The sequence below is a fragment of the Pogona vitticeps genome, chromosome 10 (assembly GCF_051106095.1).
Source record: "Pogona vitticeps strain Pit_001003342236 chromosome 10, PviZW2.1, whole genome shotgun sequence".
NCBI classification, from domain to species: Eukaryota; Metazoa; Chordata; class Lepidosauria; order Squamata; family Agamidae; genus Pogona; species Pogona vitticeps.
In genome coordinates this window covers 13,772,454-13,798,672 of record NC_135792.1, presented here as the reverse complement: position 1 = coordinate 13,798,672, position 26,219 = coordinate 13,772,454, and the positions used below count along the sequence as shown (strand labels likewise).

General features: G+C 47.3%; 1 protein-coding gene across 2 annotated transcripts in view; it reads right to left on the bottom strand.

Moving 5' to 3' along the window:
- Positions 1-26,219, bottom strand: part of TDRD12 (tudor domain containing 12) — a 149,179-nt gene that overhangs the window by 73,543 nt on the left and 49,417 nt on the right. For both annotated transcript variants that reach the window (XR_013538552.1, XM_078380351.1), the window contains exons 11-14: positions 26,081-26,140; positions 7,853-7,913; positions 7,290-7,391; positions 554-736 (exon numbers count right to left, since the gene is read on the bottom strand). Coding sequence is in view for 1 of the 2 variants with exons in the window: in XM_078380351.1 (XP_078236477.1) it covers positions 554-736; positions 7,290-7,391; positions 7,853-7,913; positions 26,081-26,140 (406 nt within the window). In the remaining variant the exon portion in view is untranslated. The remainder of the gene's footprint in view (positions 1-553; positions 737-7,289; positions 7,392-7,852; positions 7,914-26,080; positions 26,141-26,219) is intronic.

Here is a 26,219-nt window from a genome sequence, read left to right as displayed (position 1 = left end):
CCACTTATTTTCCCACTGTTTAAGCAGCTGCACCAATGGTTACAATGGATTTAATCTTTTTGTCAGAAGCTAAGATGACTGCTGTGATGTGTAGCAATAGCCTCTAACAGTTCTACACTTTGAAACTCTAGCACCTCAAAAATGTCACATCCTGCATGTTCCTTCTATCTAGAGCCAGTGGTTAAAAATGCAGTACTGCAGTCAAGACTCTGCTCATAATCCAGATTCAGTCTCGACAAGCTCAGGTAGCTGGCTCAAGGTTGACTCAGCCTTCCATCCTTCCAAGGTAAGTAAACGGAGTACCCAGCAGGCAGGGGAGGGGGATGCATAGCCTGCATAAATAACTAAACTGCCCAGAGAGTACTTTAAGTGCTATGAGGCAGTATATAAACTGCATACTTTATTTTTGCTTTGATGCATATCTAAAACCACCTTCAAAAAGCAACCAGAGAAAGAAAGCCACATACACTAACTGCTTAAATACATCCTGTTTTGTTTTGTTTTCTGAAATTGATGAGAACTTTTATTAATATGAACTGAATATTTTACTTACGCCATTTCTAGCTGGTAAAGATATGTAGCAACTTCTTGACTGCAAGAATGTAATAATTGGCAGAAGATACACAAGTGGATCCTTTTCAGGAGAGATGATAACTGAATCATAGCCACGAGCTATTGCTGGCCAGGAGTAAGACTGTGTATGATTAGGACCTTGGAATTGGTTCTTTAGAAGTTCCTACCAAGAAAAAAAGGCATAAATTGATGGTTAAATGTATCCACTAGTTTACAAAAACAGAGTCAAATACAGCTGTGGTCAAACAAAGTATTACGTGTACGTAGTGAGAGATTTCCATGAATAAAGTGACTGAATGTCTGCAGAAACTCTAAGGAAACCACCACTTTCGTGCACAATTCTGCTCTACCTACATACAGGTTCACTGGATCTCAGGCTAGACAATTTTGGAAGATGCGTAATTAAGACACAGGAAATAAGTCAAGATTCTGTGTATGAGACACCGACTAAATTAAGAGGAAAAAGTTATAGTCAATCAGCCATAAGAGACATCAAACCTGGAAGAACAGGTTACTTATCTCTAAATGTGGTTCTTTGAGTGGCTCTCCATGAAGTCACACACATGGTGTGATTAGGTTCATTAGAAGGCTGGAACAGTTCCTCCTTTTTGGCTTGTTTATATAATACATGGTCGTGGTGCTGTCTGTGACTACTTGAACATCACAACCTTGTATCAGAGGACAAAAAACTGAAAAGCTTTGATAAGCGCCCACATTTCTAGATGATTTATGTGGAGATGTTTCTCTCATGGAGCACAATGTGTGTATCTTGTGCTGTCCGCAGTGGGTTCCCCGCCCTGTGGGACTGGCATCTGTTGTCACTTGGATTGTGAGCTACAGGGGACAAAATGGTCGGCCCATGAGAATATGTGAGACAAACCTCCACCACTTTAACTGCTTTGACAGTTCTGGTGAGACACGAAGGCGCTTGGCTGAAAGATCTGTCAGAGGATCAAAATCTGACAGATACTGCAGAGATCGCTTCTTTAGTCTTGCCTGCGGAAGGGCAGCTGTAGTTGATGCCATCAGACCAAGATAATGTTGAGTATGGAGAGCAGAGACCCTAGCGAACGGATGGAATTGATGGGTGGCACAACGTAATTTCCAAACCTGTTCAGGAGGAAGGAAGATATGTGCCTTGTTGGAATCTAGGTGCACCCCTATGTAGTCCACAACCTGAGATGGGAACTAGATGCAATTTTTTCATGTTTACCGTCAAGCCCAGATCTTTCAGAGTCTGAAGGACAAACGTAGTGTCTTGGATGGCTTTCTGACAGGAAGCAGATACGATCAACCAATCATCTATATACGGGAAGACTGCAATATTGTTCAGACGAAGGTACGCTGCTACCGGAGCCATACACTTTGTGAACGTTCAAGGTGCAGAGGACAGACTGAAGGGGAGGGCGCAGAATTGATAAGCATATCTAGGAAGAAAAACGAAGGTGTTTTCAATGACATGGGTGAATGGATATAGGAAAGTAAGTATCTTTTAGGTCTATTATCATGAAACAGTCTCCTTGACGTAGAAGGTGAATGATGGATTCTAAGGTGACCATATGGAAATGCCTTGTATGAAGGTAGGTGTTTAGAAACCGGAGGTCTAACATGGGTCTGATGCCTCCATCTTTCTTTGGTACTGCAAAGCAGCGGGAGTAGAAACCGTTTGAGATGTCTTGAGACGGTACACATTGAATGGCATGCTTTTAGAGTAATGATGATATCTCCTCTTCTAGAGCGGGTGTGTAAGATGTGAATTTGATGTGGCTGGCAGGAGGAGGCTCTAAAAGTTCTAGAAGGTAGCCAAATTGTATGATATTTAGAAGCCAATTGTCCTTGGTGATTAGTGATCAGTTGTGTAGGAAGGGAGCTAACATGGATTGATGATGATAAACGAAGGGGCTGATTGTGACAGAGTCAAAGATACTGCTTCCCTTTCTTTGCAGGTGGACAGTAAGATTGACATCGTTGGATGGACGTCTGTGAGTGAAAAGTAGCAGTGGAAGAGGGTGTCTGTGAGGATCTCCCTTGAACTGACGGTTTGTAAGGACAGTAAGATTGGTTGGACGTCTGTTGGTATTGCTGATGACCATACTGTTTACAACACTGATATTTTTGGAATCTAGGCTGTTGTTGGATTGTGTAAGATTTGGCTGTCTTCTTAATCTTATGTAAGTTTTCCATCAGTTCATCCATTTTCTCGTTGAATAAGCCCACAGCATCGAATGGGAGCTCCTCAATACGAGAGGGTCTCAGCCAAGTGTGTCTTCTCAATGCATTGGCTGATGTCATGGATTTAGAAGCTACGTCAGCCAAATGGTGGGAAGCTAACCTTTGATGTTTCGCCACTGTTACTGCTTCTGAATAAGCATTGAGAAGAGCAGTTCGAGTATCTTCTGGGGCAGCCTGGAGAGCAGGGAGCACCTTGGTGCAAAGCTGTCTTTGGTAGGCTCCCATGGCTGCCTGTTAGCTACTCTTAACAGGAACGTGGCAAAGGAGTAGAGTTTCCTTCCCAGAACGTCTAATTTTCTTCCCTCCCTGTTAGTGGGAGTCACCCTGACCTTGCTTCCTGATCTGGATTGATTTGACTGCACGATGATTGAGTTGGGTGCAGGGTGTTTGACGAGAAAAGCGGTGTCACTGCCATGTGTGTGATAATGATTTTCAATTCTATGAGTAACTTGCATAGATGAAGAAGGCAAAGACCAAGACTCCTTAATAAGGTCCATTAAAGCAGGGATGAAAGCCAGACTCAAAGGGGAAGACCGCTCTTGATTAATGTCATCAAATACCAAGTCCTGCTTTGGTGGAGGTGGTTGTTCAGTATCCAGCTGCAAGAAATTCGCCATTCTAGAAACCATCTGTACATAAGAAGAAAAATCTTCAGAAGGAGAAGATGGGAGCAGGTCAGCTATGTCAGATTCAGGAGTTCGACCACTGGCAGGGGAATCTTCTGAAACCTCTGACAACATATCCAGATCCTGATCAGAGGCAGATCCTGATAAAGAGTCATCTTGAAACAAAGGAAATGGTGAAAGTGTTATTTGCTGCCTTCTGTGTACCTACCTAGACACTGAGTTCTTAGATGTTTGCTGAACAGGCGGAGGAGTAGATTGACGTTGGGGAGCTGCAGAACCAGCATGCCCCTTCTTTGCCTGAGAGGGGACCTGTCTAGAAGTGTCCTTAGTTGCATCATGATGTTTGGTGTGCTTAGGACTTGAAGGTTCAGCCTTGTAATATACTCGATGCTGACGTCATGGTGGTGATGGGGAGGAGGACGACAACAAGGCATAAACATAACAGACTCTTTTGTGTTTACTGTAACCTTTGATTTCACAATAAGGATTGACATCGTGAACCTCATCTCGATATGGATGCCAGTTCCTTTTATGTTCAACCTCGACATAGACAGGGTCTTCACAGTTCGATCTAGATCGGTCGATATGAACAAGGCACCACAATCTCCCGAGAAGAATGGTGTTGTTGTGGAAATATATGCTTCCATTTCGAAAGTCGTTTATGAGGTGGAGAACTCTGGACTGAAGCCTCCAAATTTGAGAGCCTTGTAACAGTTGCCCACCCGACTGAAACAGGGCTAGAATGGTCAGAAGCCTGGCTAAACACATTGTCAGCCTCTATGTGGCTTGGCCTCGGTGAACAGCTCAGGATGGAAACTGAAGCCTGAGCCTGTCGGGGTGGAAGTGAGGAAGGACCTTCCAAGACTGTAGTGTCTCTGTGTTGGGTCAATCTCTAGAGGAGTTTTCAAGGAAAGCGGAAGTGAAGCTGAAATAGGTGGAATGTCTTGGGTTCGATCTCCTTTGGAAGAATGTGTGTCCTTTTTACTTTTAACAACAGTCTTTTTCTTTTGACTGTCCACAGATACAGGCTTTGAAGCCGAGGTCGACGTCGCAGAGGAAGATCTTTTTGAGACCGACCCTGATGGCTTTTTAACTGACTTCTCCGCTGATTTTGAAGGAGGCACAACAGGAGAGGATTGAATTGCAGTCTCAAGACGAGGCGTGGGTGGCAGGGCTGGGGTCGACTTCATAATACTGTATGGGATTTTGAAGACGACAGAGTTTTCTCCCACAAGAAAAGTTTGAGCCTTTGCTGACGGGATTTAAGAGCAGGCTTGGTAAAGTTCCTACAATCTTTACAAGCTTGAGGTTGATGCCCTTCCTCCAGGCAGATCAAACAGCGATTGTGGCCATGGAGTTAGAGATTTTCCTGGCACACAAGACACACCTCTTAAAGGGGCCCGAAGAGGACATAAAGTAAGCTCCCAGCCAACAAAATAAAAGGAAAGACTCACAGTACAGTTAGAGTAGTCAATAAGATCCAGTCAAAGCCAAAAGTCCAACATCCAAAAATAGCCAATCCGTAACCAGAAGTGAAAACCCTAAACAATCCAAGTCAACAATGAGTAGTCAGGAAATGCCAAATCCAAAACGCGAACGATAGAAGTGCAGGAAACATAAACAGTCTGAGTCAAAGACGATGGGGCAACGTGCAGAATGTAAGTCAAAATTCGTAGTCAAAAAACAGTGCATGATTCAAAACGTTACAATCAAGGAAAGAGATAAAGAAGAGAGCTGTATCCAGAAAAGTCCAAACTCTAAGGCAGTAAAAATGGAACTGAGGTTTATGGTGGGTGGAGCATGCGCTATAGAGGCAACGTTCTACTATGTTTCTTTTAAAGCTCTAGAATATTTCGAGGAGTCCAGCGCAGGCACAGACTGAACCCATTTGTGTGGATTCACAGAGGCCACGAAGAAGAATCAGAATATGCCTTGGTATTTTCTGATGGGGATGGTGGATTAACATCTCCCAGTTCCAATTTGGGCATGGTAACAACAGCTGATGAAGGTTCAGGCTTGGATTCAGAATAGTAGGATGAATCTGAGGGAAATGGAGAGACTGAAGGCTCATAAGGAGGAGAGTGGAGTAAGGGAGTTTGAGACTGAACAGTTGAAGGCCGCAGAGATGAAAATAGGACCCGAGGATAGCCTGAACTAGCTGAGCTTGGGGATCAGATCTGTTAGCTGCAATCGAAGGGTGGAATTGATGCTAGAAAAGGTTCCAATGGTTAGGATTACATTGCATTGAATCCAAGATGACTGAAGAACCAGAATGATCAAATGGTGATGGTAAGGAAGCAGACTGCTGGTATACAGATCTGAGGATCAATGTATCTGAAGGCTGACTCCAATGCTGGGAAACAGCTGGTACACTGGAAACAGAAAAATGCATTCCTTGGTCAGTGGAGCATTTAGATGCCCATGGCCATGGTGTTTCCAATGCTTTGGATCTGAAAAAGCTGCTTCTGGAGCCTCCGGCTTTGGAGCCAAGAAAGAGGCAGCAGGCTGGTGCTGGATGATGCACTGGAGAATCAGAGCCAAGAGAGAGGCGAGCTGTTGGAGTGGAGACAGAGGCAAGGTTAGGTGCTGATGCCACCAAAGACTCAGACCCTGTTTTCTCTTTTTAACATGAGAGACGGACTGGGCTGAATCTTCCATTTTAGGAGAAGAAGGCTAAAGAGACTAATCCCACAAATACCTGTTGAGGCAAAATCAATGGTTTTTAATAGCCGAGGGCCCAAACTTGTGGCAATGTGAGTGGACAGGAATGAGGTTGATGGGATTCACCCAAACAGTAGACGCACATAATGTCCGTCTCACAAGGGAACTTTTCTGCCACAGACAATGCACTTCTTAAACGATCCCCCAGGGACAAGGAAAAAAAGGGGGGGGGACAAGGAGGGGAGAATTTGAAAACTTTTTTTAACAAAGCAAACAAGAAGAAAAAGAAAGAAAACTAAGATAATAATAAAATAAGCCAAAGGCTAGATAAATGAATGGAGAGTAAAGGTACAGTCAACCTTCAACTTATGAATGGCCCCACATACAAACTTTTTGATTTACGAACGACTCTGTTCGCAAAAATTGGCATTGACTTGTGAACAGAGCCTCGACCTACGAATGAGATCAAGGCTCCGTTTGCAAGTCAATGCCATTTTTTTTTTCCGAACGGAGCGTTCGTCACCATTGGAGCTCTCAAAGGGCTTTCTGCCCAACATGGGAGGAAGCCCTTTGAGAGCTCCGAAGGCAAAAAGGCAGGGAGAAAGGGCTGGAAATTCGAATTTCCCACCCTTTCTCCCTGCCTTTTTGCCTTCAGAGCTCTCAAAGGGCTTCCTCCGATGTCGGGGGGGGGGGGGAAGCCCTTTGAGAGCTCCGAAGGTGCCGATCGCCCTTCTCTCCCGTCCCGCAGCTTCTCCTGAAGGGCTGCTCCCGATGGCTTTGCAGATCGCCTTTCTCTCCCGCCCCGCGGCTTCTTCTGAAGGGCTGCTCCCGAAGGCTTTGCAGATTGCCTTTCTCCCCCCCCCCCCACGCGGCTCCTCTACTGCCACAAAAGCCATCGGGAGCAGCCCTTCAGGAGAAGCTGCGGGGTGGGAGAGAAAGGCGATCGGCACCTTCGGAGCTCTCAAAGGGCTTTCTCCCCGACATCAGAGGAAGCCCTTTGAGAGCTCCGAAGGCAAAAAGGCAGGGAGAAAGGGCGGGAGATTCAGGGGTGCATAGGGAAAGTCATGCAAGTCTTGCCAGCAAGCTACTACTCATTAACGGGGTACTGTCTGTATTCCTTATTTTTTAAAATTATAAATAATAACATACACACACACACATACACACATCCTGTTATACATATGATATATGTATTACCTTCTTCAGAGCCAGAAAAAGTGGTGCCATTTCCAGAGATGAGCATGGTTCAATTTTATTGCTAAGAACAACAGGACAAAGTTGGCAGACACTCAGAAGTGCCTAAAATTGAACAATCAGAATATATATTAATATGGAGTACATAAAAAGATTTATAGCAAACACTTTTTTACACTTGTAAAATACTTTCCTTCAAGGAATACAAATGCAGCAAAACAACAAAATTGACCACTGAGAATAAATTTCACATATTACATGAATACTGTTTAAAGAAAATGCTGAATTATTCAAGCTTCACTCTCTCAATTTCAACATAAATTCAAGTTGCTTCATAAATACAAATTGCTTTCCTTTATTATCAGGAAAAAGGATTTGGTAAGCTGATATGTATAGAACAACCCAACACTTTGTAAAAAAAAGTTGTGGCTTTTTGAAGCGTGAGAGAAAGCATTTATGTGCTCCGGAAAGTAAAATGCTTTAAAATAGTTACATTCATTGAGTTATAAATACAGAACTAAACAGTCCAAAAGCCTGTGATTTTTCTTGAGAATATATTCAGATACCTCTCTCTCATCTTGTTGATCAGCAGCTTTCAGAGGATCAGGATTTAAAAACTGCAGAAGCCTGAAAACATACAAGTTCACTTTTCAAATGTAAAGTTAGTTAACAGAGACCACTATATTTAATCTCTTTTTATCCTATTTTGTCTAGAACTTTGGTCGCAGTGCTTCTGTCAAATCTTCATGATTATGCTATGAGGTGACTAGGGTAAGAGATTATGACCCTGAGCCAAAAGCTCAATGAACTTTACAGCTGCTGTGATCTTTATAGTTCATCAGGATGAGTAAGGGTCCCTATAATCCAAGCCGAGCACTCTTAAATAAATACACCACATCTAAAACAATTGTTAGCTTTGAGTTGCTAAAACAAATATTACAGAACATCTACTTAACAATTCAAAACAAACATGCCTGTGATATGCCTGTTCTGCATTACCTATTTGTCCAACATCAACTAAGCCTGCCTACAATTTCCTAATTTCAGCAGAGGTTCTACTGCATGATCCACCACTCTAAAGCGAGGTTGGTAAGTTCCTCAGACAGGGCTTTCCTTCTAATGTGCTCCTGATACCTGCTTTTCAAAGGAAGTAGGGCTGGTTCTATCCTCGCTGACTCTGCACTAGGCAGATAAAAAGGCATTATTCCATATGACTGTTGCCTTCAAAACTGCTTTTCAAAACTGGCCTTCAAAATTGTTTTTGATTTATCTTTACTGAGGATACTTTTATTGTATGTTGCTTTGGAAGTGAGGATAATTTTACTGTACATTACTTGGAAAGCCCTGGTAGGCAGAAAAACAATTAGTAAGGATAGTCTACCTGGGCTTAGCACGTCTGCACAATCCACTGTTGGAATATTGCAAAGCCTGAAAGCCCAAAGCTTTCTCTTCTCTTTAAACCTATTGAATATGCCCAGCCCTCTCTCCTCAGTTGCAACTGGTCTGCCTCCAAGCCTCCTAAGAAAAAAAGCGGTTACTTACCTGTAACCATAGTTCTTTGAGTGGTCCTCTGTGAATTCACACATATGGATATTGTCTGTGCCTGCGTTGACTCTCTCGGAAGATTCTAGAGCTAAAAGTAACAATTTTATGGTGTGATCCTCCACGAGGTACATGCTCTCCCACCTACCATCTTCCCCAGTTCCTAAATTTTATCCGCCGGGTATGAAGGAAAGAATTAATTAAATAAATAACCCATGATGGATAGAGGGGAAGGATGGGTGGGTTGTGTGAATTCACAGAGGACCACTCGAAGAACTATGGTTACAGGTAAGTAACCTCTTTTTTTGTTGCCTCTGTAAATGCACACATATGGGTGACTAGCAACATGCACTTACCGGTTGGTGGGTCGTCACGGTAAGAAGGATGACAGGACAGCTCTGCCAAATGCAGCATCTTGGCGTGCTCTGATGTCCAGGCAGTAGTGTTTGACAAACTTGGACGGTGTGGACCACGTAGCAGCACAACAGATGTCAGGAACCTCGGTGCCATGCTGAAAGGCAGTAGAGGTGGACAGTGCCCTGGTCGAGTGAGCTGTCAAATGTTCTGGAGGGGATTTCCCCAACAGGTTGTAAGCAAGGGAGATAGTCTGTACTATCCAGCATGCTATTGATTGAGAGGAGGCTGGAGCTCCTTTGTTTGGGCCATGAAAGCAAAGAGTTTATTATATTTTTTGAAAGTTTTTGTCCTTTCGACATAGAAGGCCAGGGCACGTCTGACGTCGAGGTTGTGGAGCATATGTTCCAGGGACGAGCATGGAGATTTGAAGAAGCACGGTAATATGATGGGTTGGTTGAGGTGGAAGTCGGAGACCACCTTTGGGAGAAAGGAAATATCACTTTATCGGGGTGATATTGGATGAAGGGAGGATTGGCTCGGAGAGCTGCGAGCTTGCTGGCTCGTTTGACCGATGTGATTGCAATTAGGAAGGACCATTTAAGGGTGAGGAATTTGAGGTCAATAGATGCCATTGGCTTGAATGGGGGCCGCATGAAGGCATTAAGAACCAGCTGCAGTGACCACTGGGGGTGATACGTTGTGGAGGAGGGTGAATGTTGTTAAGTCCGTTGAGGAATTTTTGACGGTTGGATGAGAAAACAACTTGGAGGAGGGGGAGTCATCCGGTTGATGAGCCATGATGGCTGAAAGGTAGACCTTCAGCGTGGACTGGGAGAGACCGAAACTGAAGAGATGAAGGAGCTAAGTAAGTAGGGTCTTCAAGGAAACAGGTACGGCAGGTATACTCATTGTCATGAGCAGTGGTTCTTAACCTTTGTTACTCGGATGTTTTTGAACTGCAACTCCCAGAAACCCCAGCCAGCACAGTTGGTGGTGAAGGCTTCTGGGAGTTGCAGTCCAAAACTCCTGAGTAACCCAAGGTTAAGAACCAGTGGTCATGAGTATATTTTAGGAAGGATTTCCATTGGTTTTCATACAAGAGAGTGGTGGAAGGTTTGCGAGCCTGAAGGAGAACCTGCATCACATTGGGAGTATCCTCCAAGCTGTAAGATTGAGGGAGGTGACGTTGGGGTGATAGATGAGGCCGTGGTCGAGTGAGAGGAGAGCTGGGTGGAGAGGGAGGCGGAGCATGTCCGACAACATTGAGACCAGATGAGTGAACCATGGCTGGCAGGGCCAGTACGGGGCTATTAGGATTGTGTTGGCTCCATCTTGCTGGAAACGGACGATCAACCTGTGGATGAGAGGTAGAGGGAACATGTAAAGATCTTGAGACCAGTCCATCAGGAATGCATCTCCTAGAGAGGTGCTGTCTCTTCCTGTTCTGGAGCAGAATCGGGCACACTTCTTGCTGGCATCGGATGCAAAGAGGTCTATTGAAGGCGTGCCCCATCGCCGACATAGCCGCTGAAATATGACATAGTTCAGAGTCCATTTGTGGGTTCTCGCTGGTGGCTGACTGAGGCGGTCGGCCAAAGTATTGTCGTCAGTAGAAATGTGGACAGCAATAGGGAAGACATGGTGGGAATAGCACCATTCCCATAGATCGACAGCTAGGTAGAGGAGAGAAGGGGAGTGGGTGCCTCCTTGCTTGTTGACATAGAAGAGGGCAGTGGTGTTGTCTGTCGCCAACTGCACTACCTGTCCTTGGATCAAAGGGAGAAAGGCGTGAAACGCTTTGATTATTGCTAACAGTTCCAGATGATTTATGTGAAGTGGCAGCTCCTGTTTTGACCATAGTCCGTGGACCATATGTTGGCAGCAATGGGCACCCCAGCCTGTGGGGCTGGTGTCGGTTGTGACCTGTATCAATGGTCGCAGGGGGGAGAAACGTCTGCCAATGAGATTGTGAGGGCAAGTCCACCAGTCGAGCTGTTACCAAAAGTAGTGAGGATGGGTGTGTGTGTCTGCCACTGGATTGAACAGGGAGAGAAACCATGCCTGCAGAGACCTCATTTTGAGCATGGCGTGTTGGACGACGGCCATGAGACCTAGGAGGTGTTGGGCGTGATGCACCAAAACAGAGTGATGGGTCTGAAACAGGCAGACAGCTTTTTGAATTTTTCTGATTCTTTCTAGAGGTAGAAACGCTCTTGCGCGAAGGGAGTCTATCTCTATGGTGATGAACTTTGCTGTTTGTCTCGGGATCAGGTGTGATTTTTCGAGGTTGATCTTGAGACCAAGGCTTTGAAGAGTGTGGAGTGTTGTCTGTCGTGCCTGCATGGCGTCGTAGTACAATGCCGCCACTATCAGCCAGTCATCGATGTAGGGATAGATGTTTATTCCCTGCACGCGGAGGAAGGTGGCTACCGGTGCCATGCACTTGGTGAAAGTCCGGGGGGCGGTAGAGAGCCCGAATGGGAGGGCACAGAATTGGAAGACAGTGCTGTTGAAGTGAAATCTGAGGATTTTTTGGTGGTCCAGGTGAATGGAGACATGGAAATAGGCATCCTGCAGGTCGATAATTATGAACCAGTCTCCCTGCGAAAGCAAAGGAACAACAGAGTCCAGTGTGAGCATACGGAATTTACGGGGAGATATGAAACGGTTGAGATGAGTGAGGGCGAGGATGGGGCAGAGGCCTCCATCTTTCTTAGCGACCGTACAGTACTTTGAATAAAAGCCATTGAAGGAGTCTGAGGTTGGGATAAGTCAGGGGCTTCTCTAGATGACTCCTCGAGGACAGGGGAAGGTAGAGAAGGTTGAGGAGGCTCCACACGGGGAAGCCTATCCTTCCTGAGCTTCTTAGAAGCAGCTTTAGATTTTCTCTTCGAGCCTGGATCATGCGCTCGAGATTTTTCAGAGGGAGGCAGCTTGTGCTTACCAGATAACTTTGTTTTTTCAACAGTGTACTTAGCTGGTAGCACGGGTGTAGAATCAGAGGCAGACTGACCTGCGGAGAGTCTATCTGCGGAGAGGGCAGGAGATCTGGCAGCCTCCGAAGATGTAGCAGGAGGATTCATGGCCGTTTGCCAAAGGTAAGACCGAAGCCTTTGGAGTCTCTGAGTGCTGGCTTGGTTAGGTATTTACAAGCGGGGCACAAATGGGTCGGATGTTCCTCGCCGAGGCAAAAAAAGGCACTGGCTATGGCCGTCGGAGAGTGTGATTTTATTCACACAAGTAGTACAACGTTTGAGAGGAGATGGCGAGGCCATAAGTGGAGAACTGGGGGGGGGGGAGGAAGGAAAAAGGGAGTAAAACAGCGGGAAGCTGATTAGGCAAAACAAAAGACGCAGAGGATCACTAAATAGGCAATAAACAAAAAAGGGAGTAAACACAAAAGCGCAAAGAGCCTGAAAAGAATAGCCGAAGGCAATAGCGAAGCGCTCTATCTTTCCGGAGAACCGTTCAGCTCGGCGGAAAAAAGGAAATGGGGAAGATGGTGGGTGGGAGGAGCATATACCTCGTGGAGGATCACACCATAAAATTGTTACTTTTAACTCTAGAATCTTCCGAGAGAGTCAGCACAGGCGCAGACAATACCCATAAGAAGCCACGAAGAAGAAACATAATTATGCAGGGAGGCAGGTGGGTTATGAGAATGCACAGAATGACTACTTGAACAAACATAGTTACAGGTGAGGAACCTGTCTTTCTTTATGGTCTTCTGTGATTTACACACCTGGGTAATTAGCAAGCACATTTGCTGGAAGGGAGGTGTCATGCCATCACCGATGATAAAATCGTTCTTCCAAATGAAGCATCCCTCTGGGCACATCATAGGCTAGGTTGGGCTGTATAAATGTCATGTACCGGTGTGGCTTTCAAGAAGGCAAAGGCTGCTGCTCTTACCCTTGTTGAATGACTTTTTGGTTTGCCATGCAAGGCAACTTTAGCAATTTCATAAGCCAATTGTATGTGGACATGTGGACTGGACTGGCCTACAGGTACACAGCCTATGGAATGGACTACTGACCTGTGCCATGACTTGCCTATGGAATGGCATCAAAGAAGTCTTTGGTTTGTTCCATAAACAGACTGTTTCCTGTTGGCAAAAAGGCTGGAGGATTTCTCCCAGCCTAGACGTTTGCATGACAAAATGAGCAAAATAAGAGATAGATACATGACTGCTGTGCCAACAAGCCTTTGACTGAGCAAGAAGACAGTGGAACAGTGTGGACAAGCTAGAAGTTGGATACTTTCAATGGCTCCAGGCTCAGATTGTACCCTGATAAGATACAATGGTACACATTGTGTGTTGCAGGACAAAGGTATGACTTGCTTTCAGGGAATAAAATAAGATGGTGCAATGCACTTTTTCTGCCAGCTTGCCATCTACAGTGGGGTCTCGACTTATGAACAACCCTACTTGCGAACAATTCAACTTACGAACCCGCCCTATAGGGGAAATAAGGACTCGACATATGAACTTCCCTCGAGTTACGAACAGGAAAAAAGTGCCCCCTCCCTCCCCTTAGAGGCTTCTGGAGGGGGGAAAAGGGTCAGAAACTTAAAAATAAATAAAAGAAAGTCACTTACCAGGCCCTGGTAGCCCCCAAACAGCAGGAAAAAGAGCAGGAAACAGCTAAAAGCCCACACCAGAAGGGAGCCTGGCAGCCATTTTGTGCTTTTCCCCGGCTCCTGCACCCTCCTCTCCCCGCCTATCAGCTGATTGGCTGGCTCTGAAGAGGCTTGGGGAGGCTGGCTCAGCACCTAAAAAGCCTGCCTGTGTGTCTTTGTGCTGAAAAAATCAGCACAACATGCTTTAAAACATGATTTAAAATTGGCTTCAGTGAAAAAAAAAAGATTTCTAAAGTGCTTTGCAAACTGTCCCCTGCCTTCCTCCTCGTTTCCTGAACCTAAGGGGAAAAAAAAAGAAAAAATATCCCCCTCTAGTGGCAGAAGGCGAAATAACAGCTTCCCATTAGTTTCTACAGACAAAAAAGAACAGATACAGATTAAATGGTTTTCAATGCATTCCTATGGGAAATGCAGATTTGACCTACAAACGTTTCGACCTAAGAACCACCTTCCAATACGGATTAAGTTCGTAAGTTGAGACCCCACTGTACCAACACAAAACTGAGAGAAGGAATACAAGCAGAATGCAGGAAAAATAGGGATATAGGCGGAGCAAAAAGCAATTGTTTTGAACAAGGAGATTTCATTGTTCATTGAAATTCATTCACACTCACAGCCACACTCACATGCAGAGGCTTTTCTGTTTACTTTTGCAGATTTTGACTGATCTCTGGCCTTTGAGCCTAGTTTGTCTTGCTTCTGAGAGCAGTTTTTATACTGAATTAGATTACTCCTTCTGGGAGATTCTACACCTCCCTCACTCTTTTATTTTATTTATTCCTTACACACACAAACAATTCCATTACTTTCCTGAATCTTCAAGATCTGTTCCTAGCTATCTATGTCTTTTTTTCTCAATCTTTATGCCAAAGATCGCTGAACATAGTGAGCTTCAACTAGAAGGCTGGCGAAAGGTTAGGAGCAAATGTAGTGTCTTATAAAGGGTTAACTGTGAATAATTCTGACATTGTCTGATATGGTTGAATGTCATTGTTGAACTTGGGATCATAGTGATATCGAGTTCGATGGCGTGGTTCTATCAAGTGATGGAAATCGTGCGTCGACAGAGGGACATAACGAGTGTCCATGAACCAGGATGGATAGCGAGGATTATCAGTATCAGAGCCTGTGCTTTAATGATGTTGAAACGGAGGTTGTTGACGAGTTGGCAAAGCAGTGGAGTACTGTATATAGATGCTGGAGATGCCGAGCGAAAGGAATGATTTCCCTCGTCTGGATTAGCAAGAAAATAGCGGGAGGCTAGAGCTGTAAAAGCCTCGCATGTAGAAGAATTTTGCTTGACCGTCCTGGGTCTTTTAGGTGCCAGGTAGGGAGCAGGATGGAGTCCATGTGGGTCATGGTGATATGGCTGTTTCGGCACCGATGGCTGTCGAGATTGAGGCCAAGCATAAGAAGCTACAAATGAACTGGATAGAGCAACTGGCTGATTGGTGGTTGTGCTTTGTCTGGTCGAGCACTGGTCAGGACAAATGGCAACCTGGTGAGAGTGCTGAATGCGGGTCTGAACTACACGTGATGGACTAGATAGCTCCAGAGACTGTTGGGGCCAATGCCTCTGAGGAGGTTGTGGTGGATGATCAGATGTCACCGAATAAGGTATGGTCTCTAGTTGTTGCTCGGAGTCGACCCTGTTGGGTGAAACAACTACGGAAGGGTTGGTCAAAAGAACAGAGTGTTGAGGACTGGGAGGAGAAGATGTTAATCAATCGACTCTGTCATCCCATTCCGGTGATTAAGAGCAGGGTTGATGAGAAGGGATTCTGTCATCGTTAGAAGGCGAGCCAATAGAGATTGATTTGCACGTTTGGTGAGGATGCTGAGAAATGACTGCATTTATGTTGTTTGGGACTTTTAGAAGGAGAAGGCTCTGGAACCGAAGAGGCTTCGGTGGACAACTGGCGTTTAGTGGAGGGCTTCGATATAGAAGATTCTGATATATCAAGCCCTTTGATTTATGGGGTTTGGAGGTTTTAGACAAAGTGGATGGAGCGTCGGAGTGGGATGATGTGGTTGATGGACATTGTTCTGAGGCTTCGGAAAGACCCTTTTCCATCGCTTTGGTTTGAGAGGTGGCCTTGCAAGGAGGCTGGGCCATTTTGGTTGGTTGAACTTATTGTTCCCAAAGACGGAGTTTTAACCTCGATAGGCGAGAATGGAGAAGTTTGTGCTTGAAGCTTTTACAATACGGGCAGGAGGACATTTGATGTGCCTCTCCCAAGCAAAAAAAGACACTTGGCATGGTCATCGGAGAATGGTATTTTGTTATCACAGACCACACAATGTTTAAACAGGTCCAAAGGGGCCATGAATAGGAGAAAAATAATTTGGAGTGGAAAAACTATGGGGGGGGGGCTTGCTCCAGCCAGAGGCGAAGCAAGGAAAGGAGAAAACATATCTCTGAGATAATAAATTTGATCTCTTAAAATTGTTAAAAGGAAAAAAGATTTTAAACGGGAAGGAATCCAGAATAAACTCTTTCTCTTTTACTCACAGAAGCAGAACTATGAGGCTCTCAATGCGGTGGTTGAAAGAAACTGAAAGGGGAGCCTTGGTGCCGAAGTACTTATACGAGGGGGGGCTTATTCTAATATGATTTTTGCTACCGCAGAAGCTCTAGAACTTTCCGATGAGGCTTCCCGCAGGCACGGATCACCCAGGGTGTTATTCACAGAGACCACAAAGAAGAACCATAAGACCCAACGGTGTTTGTATCCTGGAAAGAGAGGTTACTTACCTGTAACTTTGGTTCTTCGAGTGGTTCTCTGTTAGATTCTCGCCCTAACAGTTACCTCAGTTCCCCAAATTCAGCTGCTGCTCTAAAGGCGAGACAGCCATGACAGAAAGTGGGGAGGACGGGCGGGCCGTGTGAATTCACAGAGAACCACTCGAAGAACCAAAGTTACAGGTAAGTAACCTCTCTTTCTTCGTGGTCTCTGTGAAATCACACTAATGGGTGACTAGCAAGCTTACCTCTGAATGGAGGAGGTAAGAGACGTCACGTCATCACAGCAGATAGGACAGCACGACCAAACCGCGCATCTTCCTTTGCTCGTAGATCGAGTCTGTAGTGGGATGCAAACGTGGATGGTGTAGACCATGCAGCGGCTTTACAGACGTCCTGAAGAGGGACACCATGGAGAAATGCTGTGGAGGCTGCGACAGCCCTGGCAGAATGGGCTTTTACAGATGATGGAAGAGGTTTCTTTGCCAACTCATAGGCTAGACGTATGGTTTGTACGATCCACCGCGATATAGTCTGTGGTAACACCTGCTGTCCTTTATGAGGCTGGTGATGGGAGACGAACAATCGTTTGGAAGACCTGAATGCAGAAGTTCCTTGCACATAGAAGGCCAATGCTCTGCGAACGTCGAGCAGATGAAAAGACTTCTCAACAGGAGAAGGTTGAGGAAAAAACGTAGGCAAAGTAATGGGCTGCCGAACATGAAAATCAGTAGTGACCTTTGGCAGAAATGAGACATCCAGGTATAACACGACCTTGTCCTGGAAAAACTGTAGGAAAGGCGGATCGACTCTTAAGGCGGATAATTCTGAAGCCCTTCGGGCTGAGGTTATCGCCACCAAAAATACCACTTTGAGGGTAAACAAACACTCAGGGACAGTCGCCAATGGTTCAAATGGTGGCCGGGTAAAGCAATTAAGCACCGTACGTAGTGACCATTGTGGGATAGGATTAATCTTCGGGGGATAAAGATGTAGGACCCCTCGAAGGAAGCGCTTCACCTTGGTATGTCTAAACAGCAAAGCACTGTCCGAATCAGGGGGTTGGTGTGCCACAATGGCCAAGAGATAAACTTTGAGTGTCGAATGGGAGAGGTTCATCTCGAACAGATAAGCTAGAAACTGTAAGACAGCATGAACTGAAGTTGGAGAAACTGGTAGTCCACGAGGTGTGGCAAACTTCTGGAAAGCCGTCCATTTCTTGCTGTAAAGGTAGTCTGTGGACGACTTGTGGCAGTGTGACAGGACGTGAGTTATCGTGGGAGCATCCTCCAAGCCGTGAGGTGGAGTGACTGCACGTCCGGATGGTAAGTTGTCCCTTCGTTCTGTGTGAGAAGATGTGGAAGGTAAGGAAGCCTCATGTACTCCTTCGCCCTCGTCATGAGCCTCGCGAACCATGGCTGGCGTGGGCAGAAGAGTGCTATCAGAATGACATCCGCACTGTCGTTGCAAATCTTGACCACTACTCTCAGTAACAGTGGAAACGGCGGAAACATGTAGAGCAAGTGATTGCTCCACGACACCATCAGTGCATCGCCATGTGAGTTCAGTCCCTGGCCGCTCTGGACGGATAGGTTGGGCACTTCACGCTGAGGTGAGTAACAAAAGCATCCACCATGGGAACTCCCCATTTTGCGCAGAGGGTTAGAAATACTTCTTGGCGGTCCTGCCGAGAAGATCCAACAGTATGTTGTCGTGAGTGGAGATGTAGACTGCAAATGGAAAAATGTGATGCTCCAGGCACCACTCCCAGAACTGGACAGCAAGATACAGGACGGAACGCGAGTGGGTGCCGCCCTGCTTGCTGATATATGCGGCAGCCGTCGTGTTGTCTGTAACAATCTGAAGAGCAGTGCCTTGGATGACTGGTAGGAAGGCACGGCAAGCCTTGAAGATGGCAAGTAGCTCTAGATTGTTGATGTGAAGGACTTGCTCCTTGGGGGACCACCGATCGTGGACTTGCCGGTCATCGCAGTGGGCACCCCAGCCCGTGTTGCTTGCATCAGTTGTGATTCTGGTTTTCAAAACTATCGGAGCAAACAAACGGCCCATGAAGAGGTTGGCCTGATTGGTCCACCACCTCAGTTGCCGGGAAAGCTCCACCGTCACCTGCAGTCGCTTCCTGGGTGAATCTACCAATGGATTGAAAAGCGAAAGGAGCCATACCTGGAGCGATCAAAGTTTCAACCTTGCATGGAGAATGACAGATATTGTAGACGCCATAAGGCCCAAGAGCTTCTGAGCAGAGTGTACCGTGACTCGATGTAGGGGCCGGAAACGCTTGATGAGAGCAGCCATTTTGTCTGCCCTCTCCTGGGGCATGAAAGCTCTTGCCACCCGAGCGTCGAGAACGGCACCGACGTAAGATGCAACTGGGGAAGGAGTAAGCACTGACTTCTTGTAGTTGACTTTCAACCCCAGAGTTTTGAGGAGGCAAAGGACAGTGGGCGTATGTCGTTGTGCTTGACGTCTTGAGTGTGCTACCAGGAATCAGTTGTCTATGTATGGGAACACGGCGATTCCCTTCGTCTGAAGGAAAGCTGCCACCGGTGCCATACACTTCGTAAAGACTCTTGGCACAGTGGAAAGTCCAAAAGGCAGAGCGGAGAATTCGTAGCATTTTGACCCCAGCGAAAAACGCAAGTATCGACGATGGTCTTGTCATATGTTTATATGGAAGTAAGCGTCGCTGAGGTCTATGACCACGAACCAATCGCCCCGTTGAAGGAGGGGCAAAATTCTCTCTAGAGGTCACCATCCTGAAGTGGCGATAGACGATGAACTTGTTGAGGCGTCTGAGATCCAAAATAGGACGGAATGAGTCGTCCTTTTTTGGGACCAAGAAATATCTTGAGAAGAAACCAGGATCCGAAGGATTTGGGAAAACCCTGGTTATAGCCGCTTTTCACAGAAGGGTGTCTATTTCTTCTTTTAATGGTGGTGACGGAGGGGTGAAGACCAGACAAGAAGGAGGTAGCTCCAAAAATTCTATCGCATAACCATGGGCGATGATGGAAAGAACCCACTTGTCTGAAGTAATCAGACACCAGTTTGCGAGGAAGGGCAATAAGCGGGTGGCGTAGGAAGAGATAGAAGTGGTGAAGGAGAAGTCAAAGTCCCTGCTTGGATTTGCAGTCCGACTTCCTATAAGAGGGGCGCGACTTTTGTTGTTAGTCCTGTCTAGTGGTGTAGCTAGCCTGGGCTGCATAATACTTATGCTTGGCTGGGTAGGGTTTCCCAGACTGTGAAGAAGTGAAGGATGCTTGACGCTTCCACAGGTAATGCTGCTTGTAGTATGGTTGAGCAGCATAGGATCTTGCGGCTGTGATGAGATGGGTTTTTGAGTTAAAGTCTTTTAAGGAATATGGGTTTTGTAATTAAGAAATGAGCAAGAGAGGTTCCATCTTGTTTCTTTGTATAAAGTATCTTTGCTATGCTGACAGGTTGTTTTCTAGGCGAGCAGAGAGAATGTTATTCTGATAGCCTGAGAAAAGGACTCGGTGTGATTAGATGGCAATTGTTGTGACTTTTTGCGAAGCCACAGTAACCCAAATAACATCTGGTGTGTATGGGAAAGAAGTCATGTGGTGCAACAGGACTGTTTGCCTAGTAACGAACTCTGATTGGATGACATTGTGGGAAGGTGCGATAAGCCCTTGCCAGTTACTCTTGAAAAAGGAACTTTTTGCCTATGGACATTGTCTTTCAAGACCGATCCTTCAGTCTTTCAAGACCGACTCTTCATTCATTCATGACACATGGGACTAACCTTTACTATACTGGGTTACCTATGGATTTATGGGCTTTTTCCTAAGGACTATCCATGGACTATTTTCTGTGGACTGTTACCTAGGGAATGCCCTTTATGGACTTCTTTTCTTGGAATACTCCATATGGACTATGCTCTTGTAATTTTGTAAGGACTATGGTACATTTACTGGATTTTTCTTTTCTAAGGATAATGGGAGTTTTACTGGATTTTTCTTTTTAGTACAGGATTCTTGTTCTACAGGATCACTGAGGACTATAGCCTTTTTATAACCTACTTGGATTATTTTGTTTTTATTAATGACATACTGGACTGGAACTGATTTTATTCCTTTTAATGGTTTTTTTTGTGTTTTTGTAAGGTTTTTGGACACTTCTATTTTCCATGTTTTCTTTGCCTCACTACAGAGTTGTAAATAACCAGCACAATGCTAGTTTATTTGCTTTGGTTTAATTTGGCCTTGATACTTAGTAACATGCTTATTATTTAATAAAATAAAGATTATAAAACTCAATTGGTTTTCTGAACAGTACACTTGTCATAGGGTCATCATGAGAGTACTGCCTCGGCCTAGCTTACTTAGAGTCCTGCCTGTGGTGCAAGATAAGTCTCAGGACTACAAAGCCCACATGGTTTTATTTCAGCAATAGAGAAAGGGCACAAGGGCATCTTATGTGGGCAGACTTGTAAGAGGGAGTGTTGTAGCATGGCTAGCTGAGTTTGGACTCACTCAGCCCACTTTAGCATGTGCAAACTCCTGATTGCTCTCTGTCCAGGCTTACACGTGTGATTTCGAACCCGTGTTTTCTTAGCCTCATGGAGGCCCTTGAGGATCTCATCAGTATTAGGGTCGAACAAACCCGATCCATCAAAGGGCAGGTCTAGAATGCGAGCTTTTGAATCATCAGGAATCGATGCGGATTTCAGCCACGCCTGTCTTCTCATGGCAATGCTTGTCATGAGGTTATGTGACGCGGCGTCCAAATGTGTCTGACGGTAATCCTTTCTTGATGGATAAGTTGCATAGCTTCCTGATGTAGCGAAAGGCCTCTAGGTTGTAGCTCATCAGGTGCCGCTTGAAAGAATGGTAGTGCTCTGTTCCAAAGGTGTTGGTGGTACGCAGCCATAGCTGCCACGTAATTTGCAGCTCGGACCACCAGGGAAGCAAAGGCATAGGAACGACATCCAAAAATATCCATTTTCCTACCGTCCTTGTTATTAGATGTAGAGACCGAACTGGGTCGAAGCTTCGATTGAGCCACATCAACTATCAAGGAGTTTGGAGCAGGATGCTTAATCAGGAAATCAAGTTCAGAACCTTGAATACGATACAAGTTCTCCACCCTCCTGGACATTTGGGGAATTGAACACAGCTTGTCCCATGGTTGCTTTAGGGTTCTTAGCAGTGATGGAATAAAGGCTAGTCTCACTGCGAGGTCTTGGTCTTCGTCTATGTCCCCATAGATCTTGTCAGAGACCATTTCAGGAGGCCTCTCGACCGGAGGTTCTAGTGTGGTGGCAATCCGATGTATCATCTGCGAGTAGCTAGGAAAATCCGCAGCCGGTGAAACTGGATTTTTGTCGATGATCCCAGAATCAGGAGTGTTATCGTTGGGAGCAGAAGCGTCAGAAAAACTCTTCTCCATATCAGAGTCTTCCGGAACATCGGAATGGTCAGATAAAGGTGTCTCTGGAAGCGGATGCCTCAGTATGGGAGGGTTAGGCACTGCTTTCTTATGTCCACGCCCTGGAAAAGGATGAGTACTGCGACCCCCTTTAACGTCGGTATCAGGACGATGACCGGTACCGGTATCGGGATCCTCGTCAGTATCGGAGTCACGGTCGGTACCGATCTGGTCCAACTGGAAGGAATCTGAGTCAGACGAAGCTTGATGATGCTTCTTCTTAGGCTTCGGTACCAAAGGCATGTCCCCGTAAATACATTTGCATTTGGGTGGCATGGTACCGGTAGGGTCGGTACCGAGTGGTGCGATACTGACACGGGGGGCCGGGTGGATTGGTTTCTCCTTAGTCGGTACAGGCGCCTGCGGGCGCATCGGGACCGTGGGAGTCTTGCCGTGCTTTGGTTTCTTTGGTATCGGAGCCTCTGTCAGTACCGATCTATAACTCTTCCTTCCGGTATCAGGGTAGGACGGTACCGACGATGTCAGATGAGTCCGATGAAGATAAAGAGGAATTGGAGGATGAATCCTCTGCAGCAAGGCTGTATAGAAGGCGCGGATCGTACAGCTTTTGCATTTGCTGCCTCCATCGTTTAAGGTAACTCTTAGAGAGTCTGAGCGGTGGCAAGTCCTCCTTAAGTGCATGCTTCTTAGCTTTTTCGGGGCGAGAATGTCGAGCCCCGGGGGGGGGGGGAGACCTTCGGTCCCGAGTGTCTCGGAGGCCGGGAATCTCCAATAGGTGATGCCAGATGCTTCATTTTTGCCTTCTTCTTTCTAGGAGAAGGTGGTTGCAGGGGTAACTCCGGAGTAGGTGGAAGCGGAGCCGGAGATGGCGGGAAAGATGGAGGCGAAGAGCCCCGGGAAGGGATCTCTATAGGAGACTGTGGAGTCAAAACAGGCAAGGGCGGAGAAGCCTGTGGTTGCAGGCTAGGAGTAGCCTGAGGAGATCTAGGCGGCTGAGAAACAGGTGGTGAAACCGCGGCCTTCGATTTGGCCGATTTAGCTGACTGTTTAGAAGACTTTGCCTTGGTTTGGAGGCTTTGCCCTTCTCTTTAGATTTTGAGTCAGGTAAAGGGTCGGGTTCTGCAGATGCAGAGGCTGCTTCCATGCCTGGTGGACGCAGGGATTTCTCCCAAAGAGCGACACGTAAACGCTGCTCTCTAAGTCTCAGTCCTTGCTTAGTAAAGCTTTCGCAATGGTGGTAAGTCTGAGGAACGTGTGACTCTCCAAGGCAAAATAAACAGTAACGATGGCCATCTGTGGAGGGGATCTTTTTCCCACAGGCCGCACAGCTTTTAAAAGTGACCTTGGGACATCTAGAAGCCCTGGAGGCCATACAAAAAATACGGGAAACAGTCCAAGGGAAAAAATAAGGGGAGGGGGGAAGGGAAAAAAAACCCCTCACGAAGGACGACAAAAACACCTCCCCTCCTAAATAAATAAAGTCTCTGTACTTTCCTTATCGTTCTGTAAACGAAACAGAGCCAAAGAAAATGAATTTCCAGTGATTTCACGGAGCTCTAGCTAGGAGACCTAACTGCAGCAGCAGAAAAAATGGAACTGAGGTAACTGTTAGGGCGGGCGGACCATGAGGTCCTGGGGGGTGGAACCAAAAGTGTTACTTTAAGCTCTAGAATATTCCGAGGCCTTTGCACAAGAGCAGATTTAACCCATTAGTGTGATTTCACAGAGACCACGAAGAAGAATCAGAAGTTATCCTATTCTTTCTGAGTTCCAACACACAAATAAAGGAGAAAGGTAAGTAAATCTGAGCAAATACAGTGGTGCCCCGCATAGCGACGTTAATCCGTTCCAGGATTAATGTCGCTATCCAGAAACATCACTACACGGAAAGAAAAACCCTGTTTAATGCGTTCCTATGGGGCAAAAACTCACCGTTCAGTGAGGATCCTCCATAGGGGCAGCCATTTTCGCCGCCTCGGTAAACGAGGAATCTGCCCAGAAAAGAGCGAGCAGCCATTTTGGAACCGCCAATCAGCTGGCATTTCCCCCCAGCTGGCCGGCGGGCGCTTGGAAGGAGCCTCCGGAGGAAGAGGAGGAGGTGAAGGGGGAGTCAGGGAGCCAGGCGCCCGGCTGTGGCAGGGCTCTTTTCTTTCCCCCTTCCCCCTCCGCCGCCCCGGTAGGATCAAGCTGGCCGCTGGCCGGCCTTTGGAGGAAGAGGAGGAGGTGAAGGGGGAGTCTGGGAGCCAGGCGCCTGGCCCTTTCCCTTCACCCGCCGCCCCGGGAAGAGCGAGCCGGCCAAAGTGCCGCTCGCCACCAGCCTTGGGCTGAGCGCCCGCCGCCTCCTCCTCGGAGGAAGAGGAGGAGGTGAAGGGGGAGTCGGGGGCCCAGGTGCCCAGCTGCGTCAGGGCTCTTTCCCTTCCCCCTCCGCTTCCCAGGGAAGCTCAAGCCGGCCGGTGGCCGGTCTTTGGAGGAAGAACAGGAGAAGGGGGAGTCGGGGAGTCAGGCGCCCGGCTGCACCAGGGCTCGTTCCCTTCCCCCTTCCCCCTCCGCTTGCCCGAGAAGATCAAGCCGGCCAGCGGCTGGCAGCCGGCCTTTGGAGGAAGAGGAGGAGGTGACAGGGGAGTCGGGGGGCCAGGCGCCCGGCCGCGGCAGGGCTCTTTCCCTTCCCCCTCCGCTGCCCCGGGAAGATCAAGCCGGCCGGTGGCCGGCCTTTGGAGGAAGAGGAGGAGGTGAAAGGGGAGTTGGGGGGGCCAGGCACCCGGCCCTTTCTCTTCGCCCGCCGCCTCCACCGCCCCGGGAGGAGCGAGCCGGCCAAAGCACCGCTCGCCGCCGGCCCTGGGCTGAGCGCCCGCTGCCTCTTCCTCGGAGGAAGAGGAGGAGGTGGAGCGGGAGAAGGGGAGCACTGGAAGCCATCCGGACCCCCCCTGCCGCCGCCACTTGAAGCTGCCCTGTGCCGCCTAACCCAGCCATGGTCGGACTCCCGGGAGTCCGACCATGGCTGGGGTAGCCGGGCACGGCGCGGATCCCGGCGGCGGGGGCAGGGTGAATCCAGATGGCTTCCAGGCAAAGCACTGGAAGCCTTCCGGACCTCCCCCCTGCCGCTGCCACTTGAAGCCACCCCGTGCCGCCTAACCCAGCCATGGTCTGACTCCCGGAGAAAGCCCTTTGAGAGCTTGGAAGGCTCTCATTGGCGGCGGAGGCAGGGTAGGGTGGATCCGGATGGCTTCCAGGCAAAGCACTTCAAGCGGCGGCGGCAGTGTGGGTGGGGGGTCCAGAAGGCTTCCAGTGCTTTGCCTGGAAGCCATCTGGATCCACCCTACCCTGCCCCCACCGCCAATGAGAGCCTTCCGAGCTCCCAAAGGGCTTTCTCCAATGTCGGAGGGGAGCCCTTTGAGAGCTTGGAAGGCAAATGTCGGTGGTCGGCGGTGGCTTCGGGGTCCTTCTGAGGCCGCCGCCTACCGCCGACATTTTCCCCCAGCTGAGCGGCGGGGCTCCTGCTCAGCTCGGGGAAAATGCCCCCTCCGAAGGGGAATACCTGCGGTGGCCTCGGAAGGACCCTTCGGAAGGGTCCTTCTGGGGCCACTGCCGGCATTTTCCCCCAGCTGAGCGGCAGGAGCGGTCCTTCGGAGGCTCCTGCCGCTCAGTTGGGGGAAAATGGGGCCTATGGGGAAAAATCGCAAAGCGATTTTTCCCCATAGGCAACATCGCAATGCGATCGCAAAAGTGATGGCAAAAAAGCCATTGCTATGCAGATTCGTCATTAAACGGGGCGCTCGTTAGACGAGGCACCACTGTAAAATGAAATCAGGGCTTGAAGTACTGGTTTTAGCATGACTCTAGGCTCCAAGATCTTGCTGCAGTGGCAGACAGATACAAACTGAGGAAAGAAGGCTAAGCATGAACTATAGGTGTGAAGGGAGGAGAGAGCTTTGGGCTTGCAGGTTCTAGAAGATGGTGGATTGTGCAGGCACATTAACCCCGGGGGTGTGCATCACAGAAGATGATGAACAAGAAGCACTTTCACTAAGTTAGCAAGTGTAGAATTTGCAGAACCGTAAAATAAAAACAAAAGACTTACTTCACACCAGGATTTTTCTCAGAAAGATCTTTCTCCATTTGTTGCATTTCAGTAGTTTTTCTGCATAAGATACCAAAACAAGATGCAGACTTCCCTGAAAAATATCTTAGCCATGTCAAAATGAAAAACGTTTTCACAG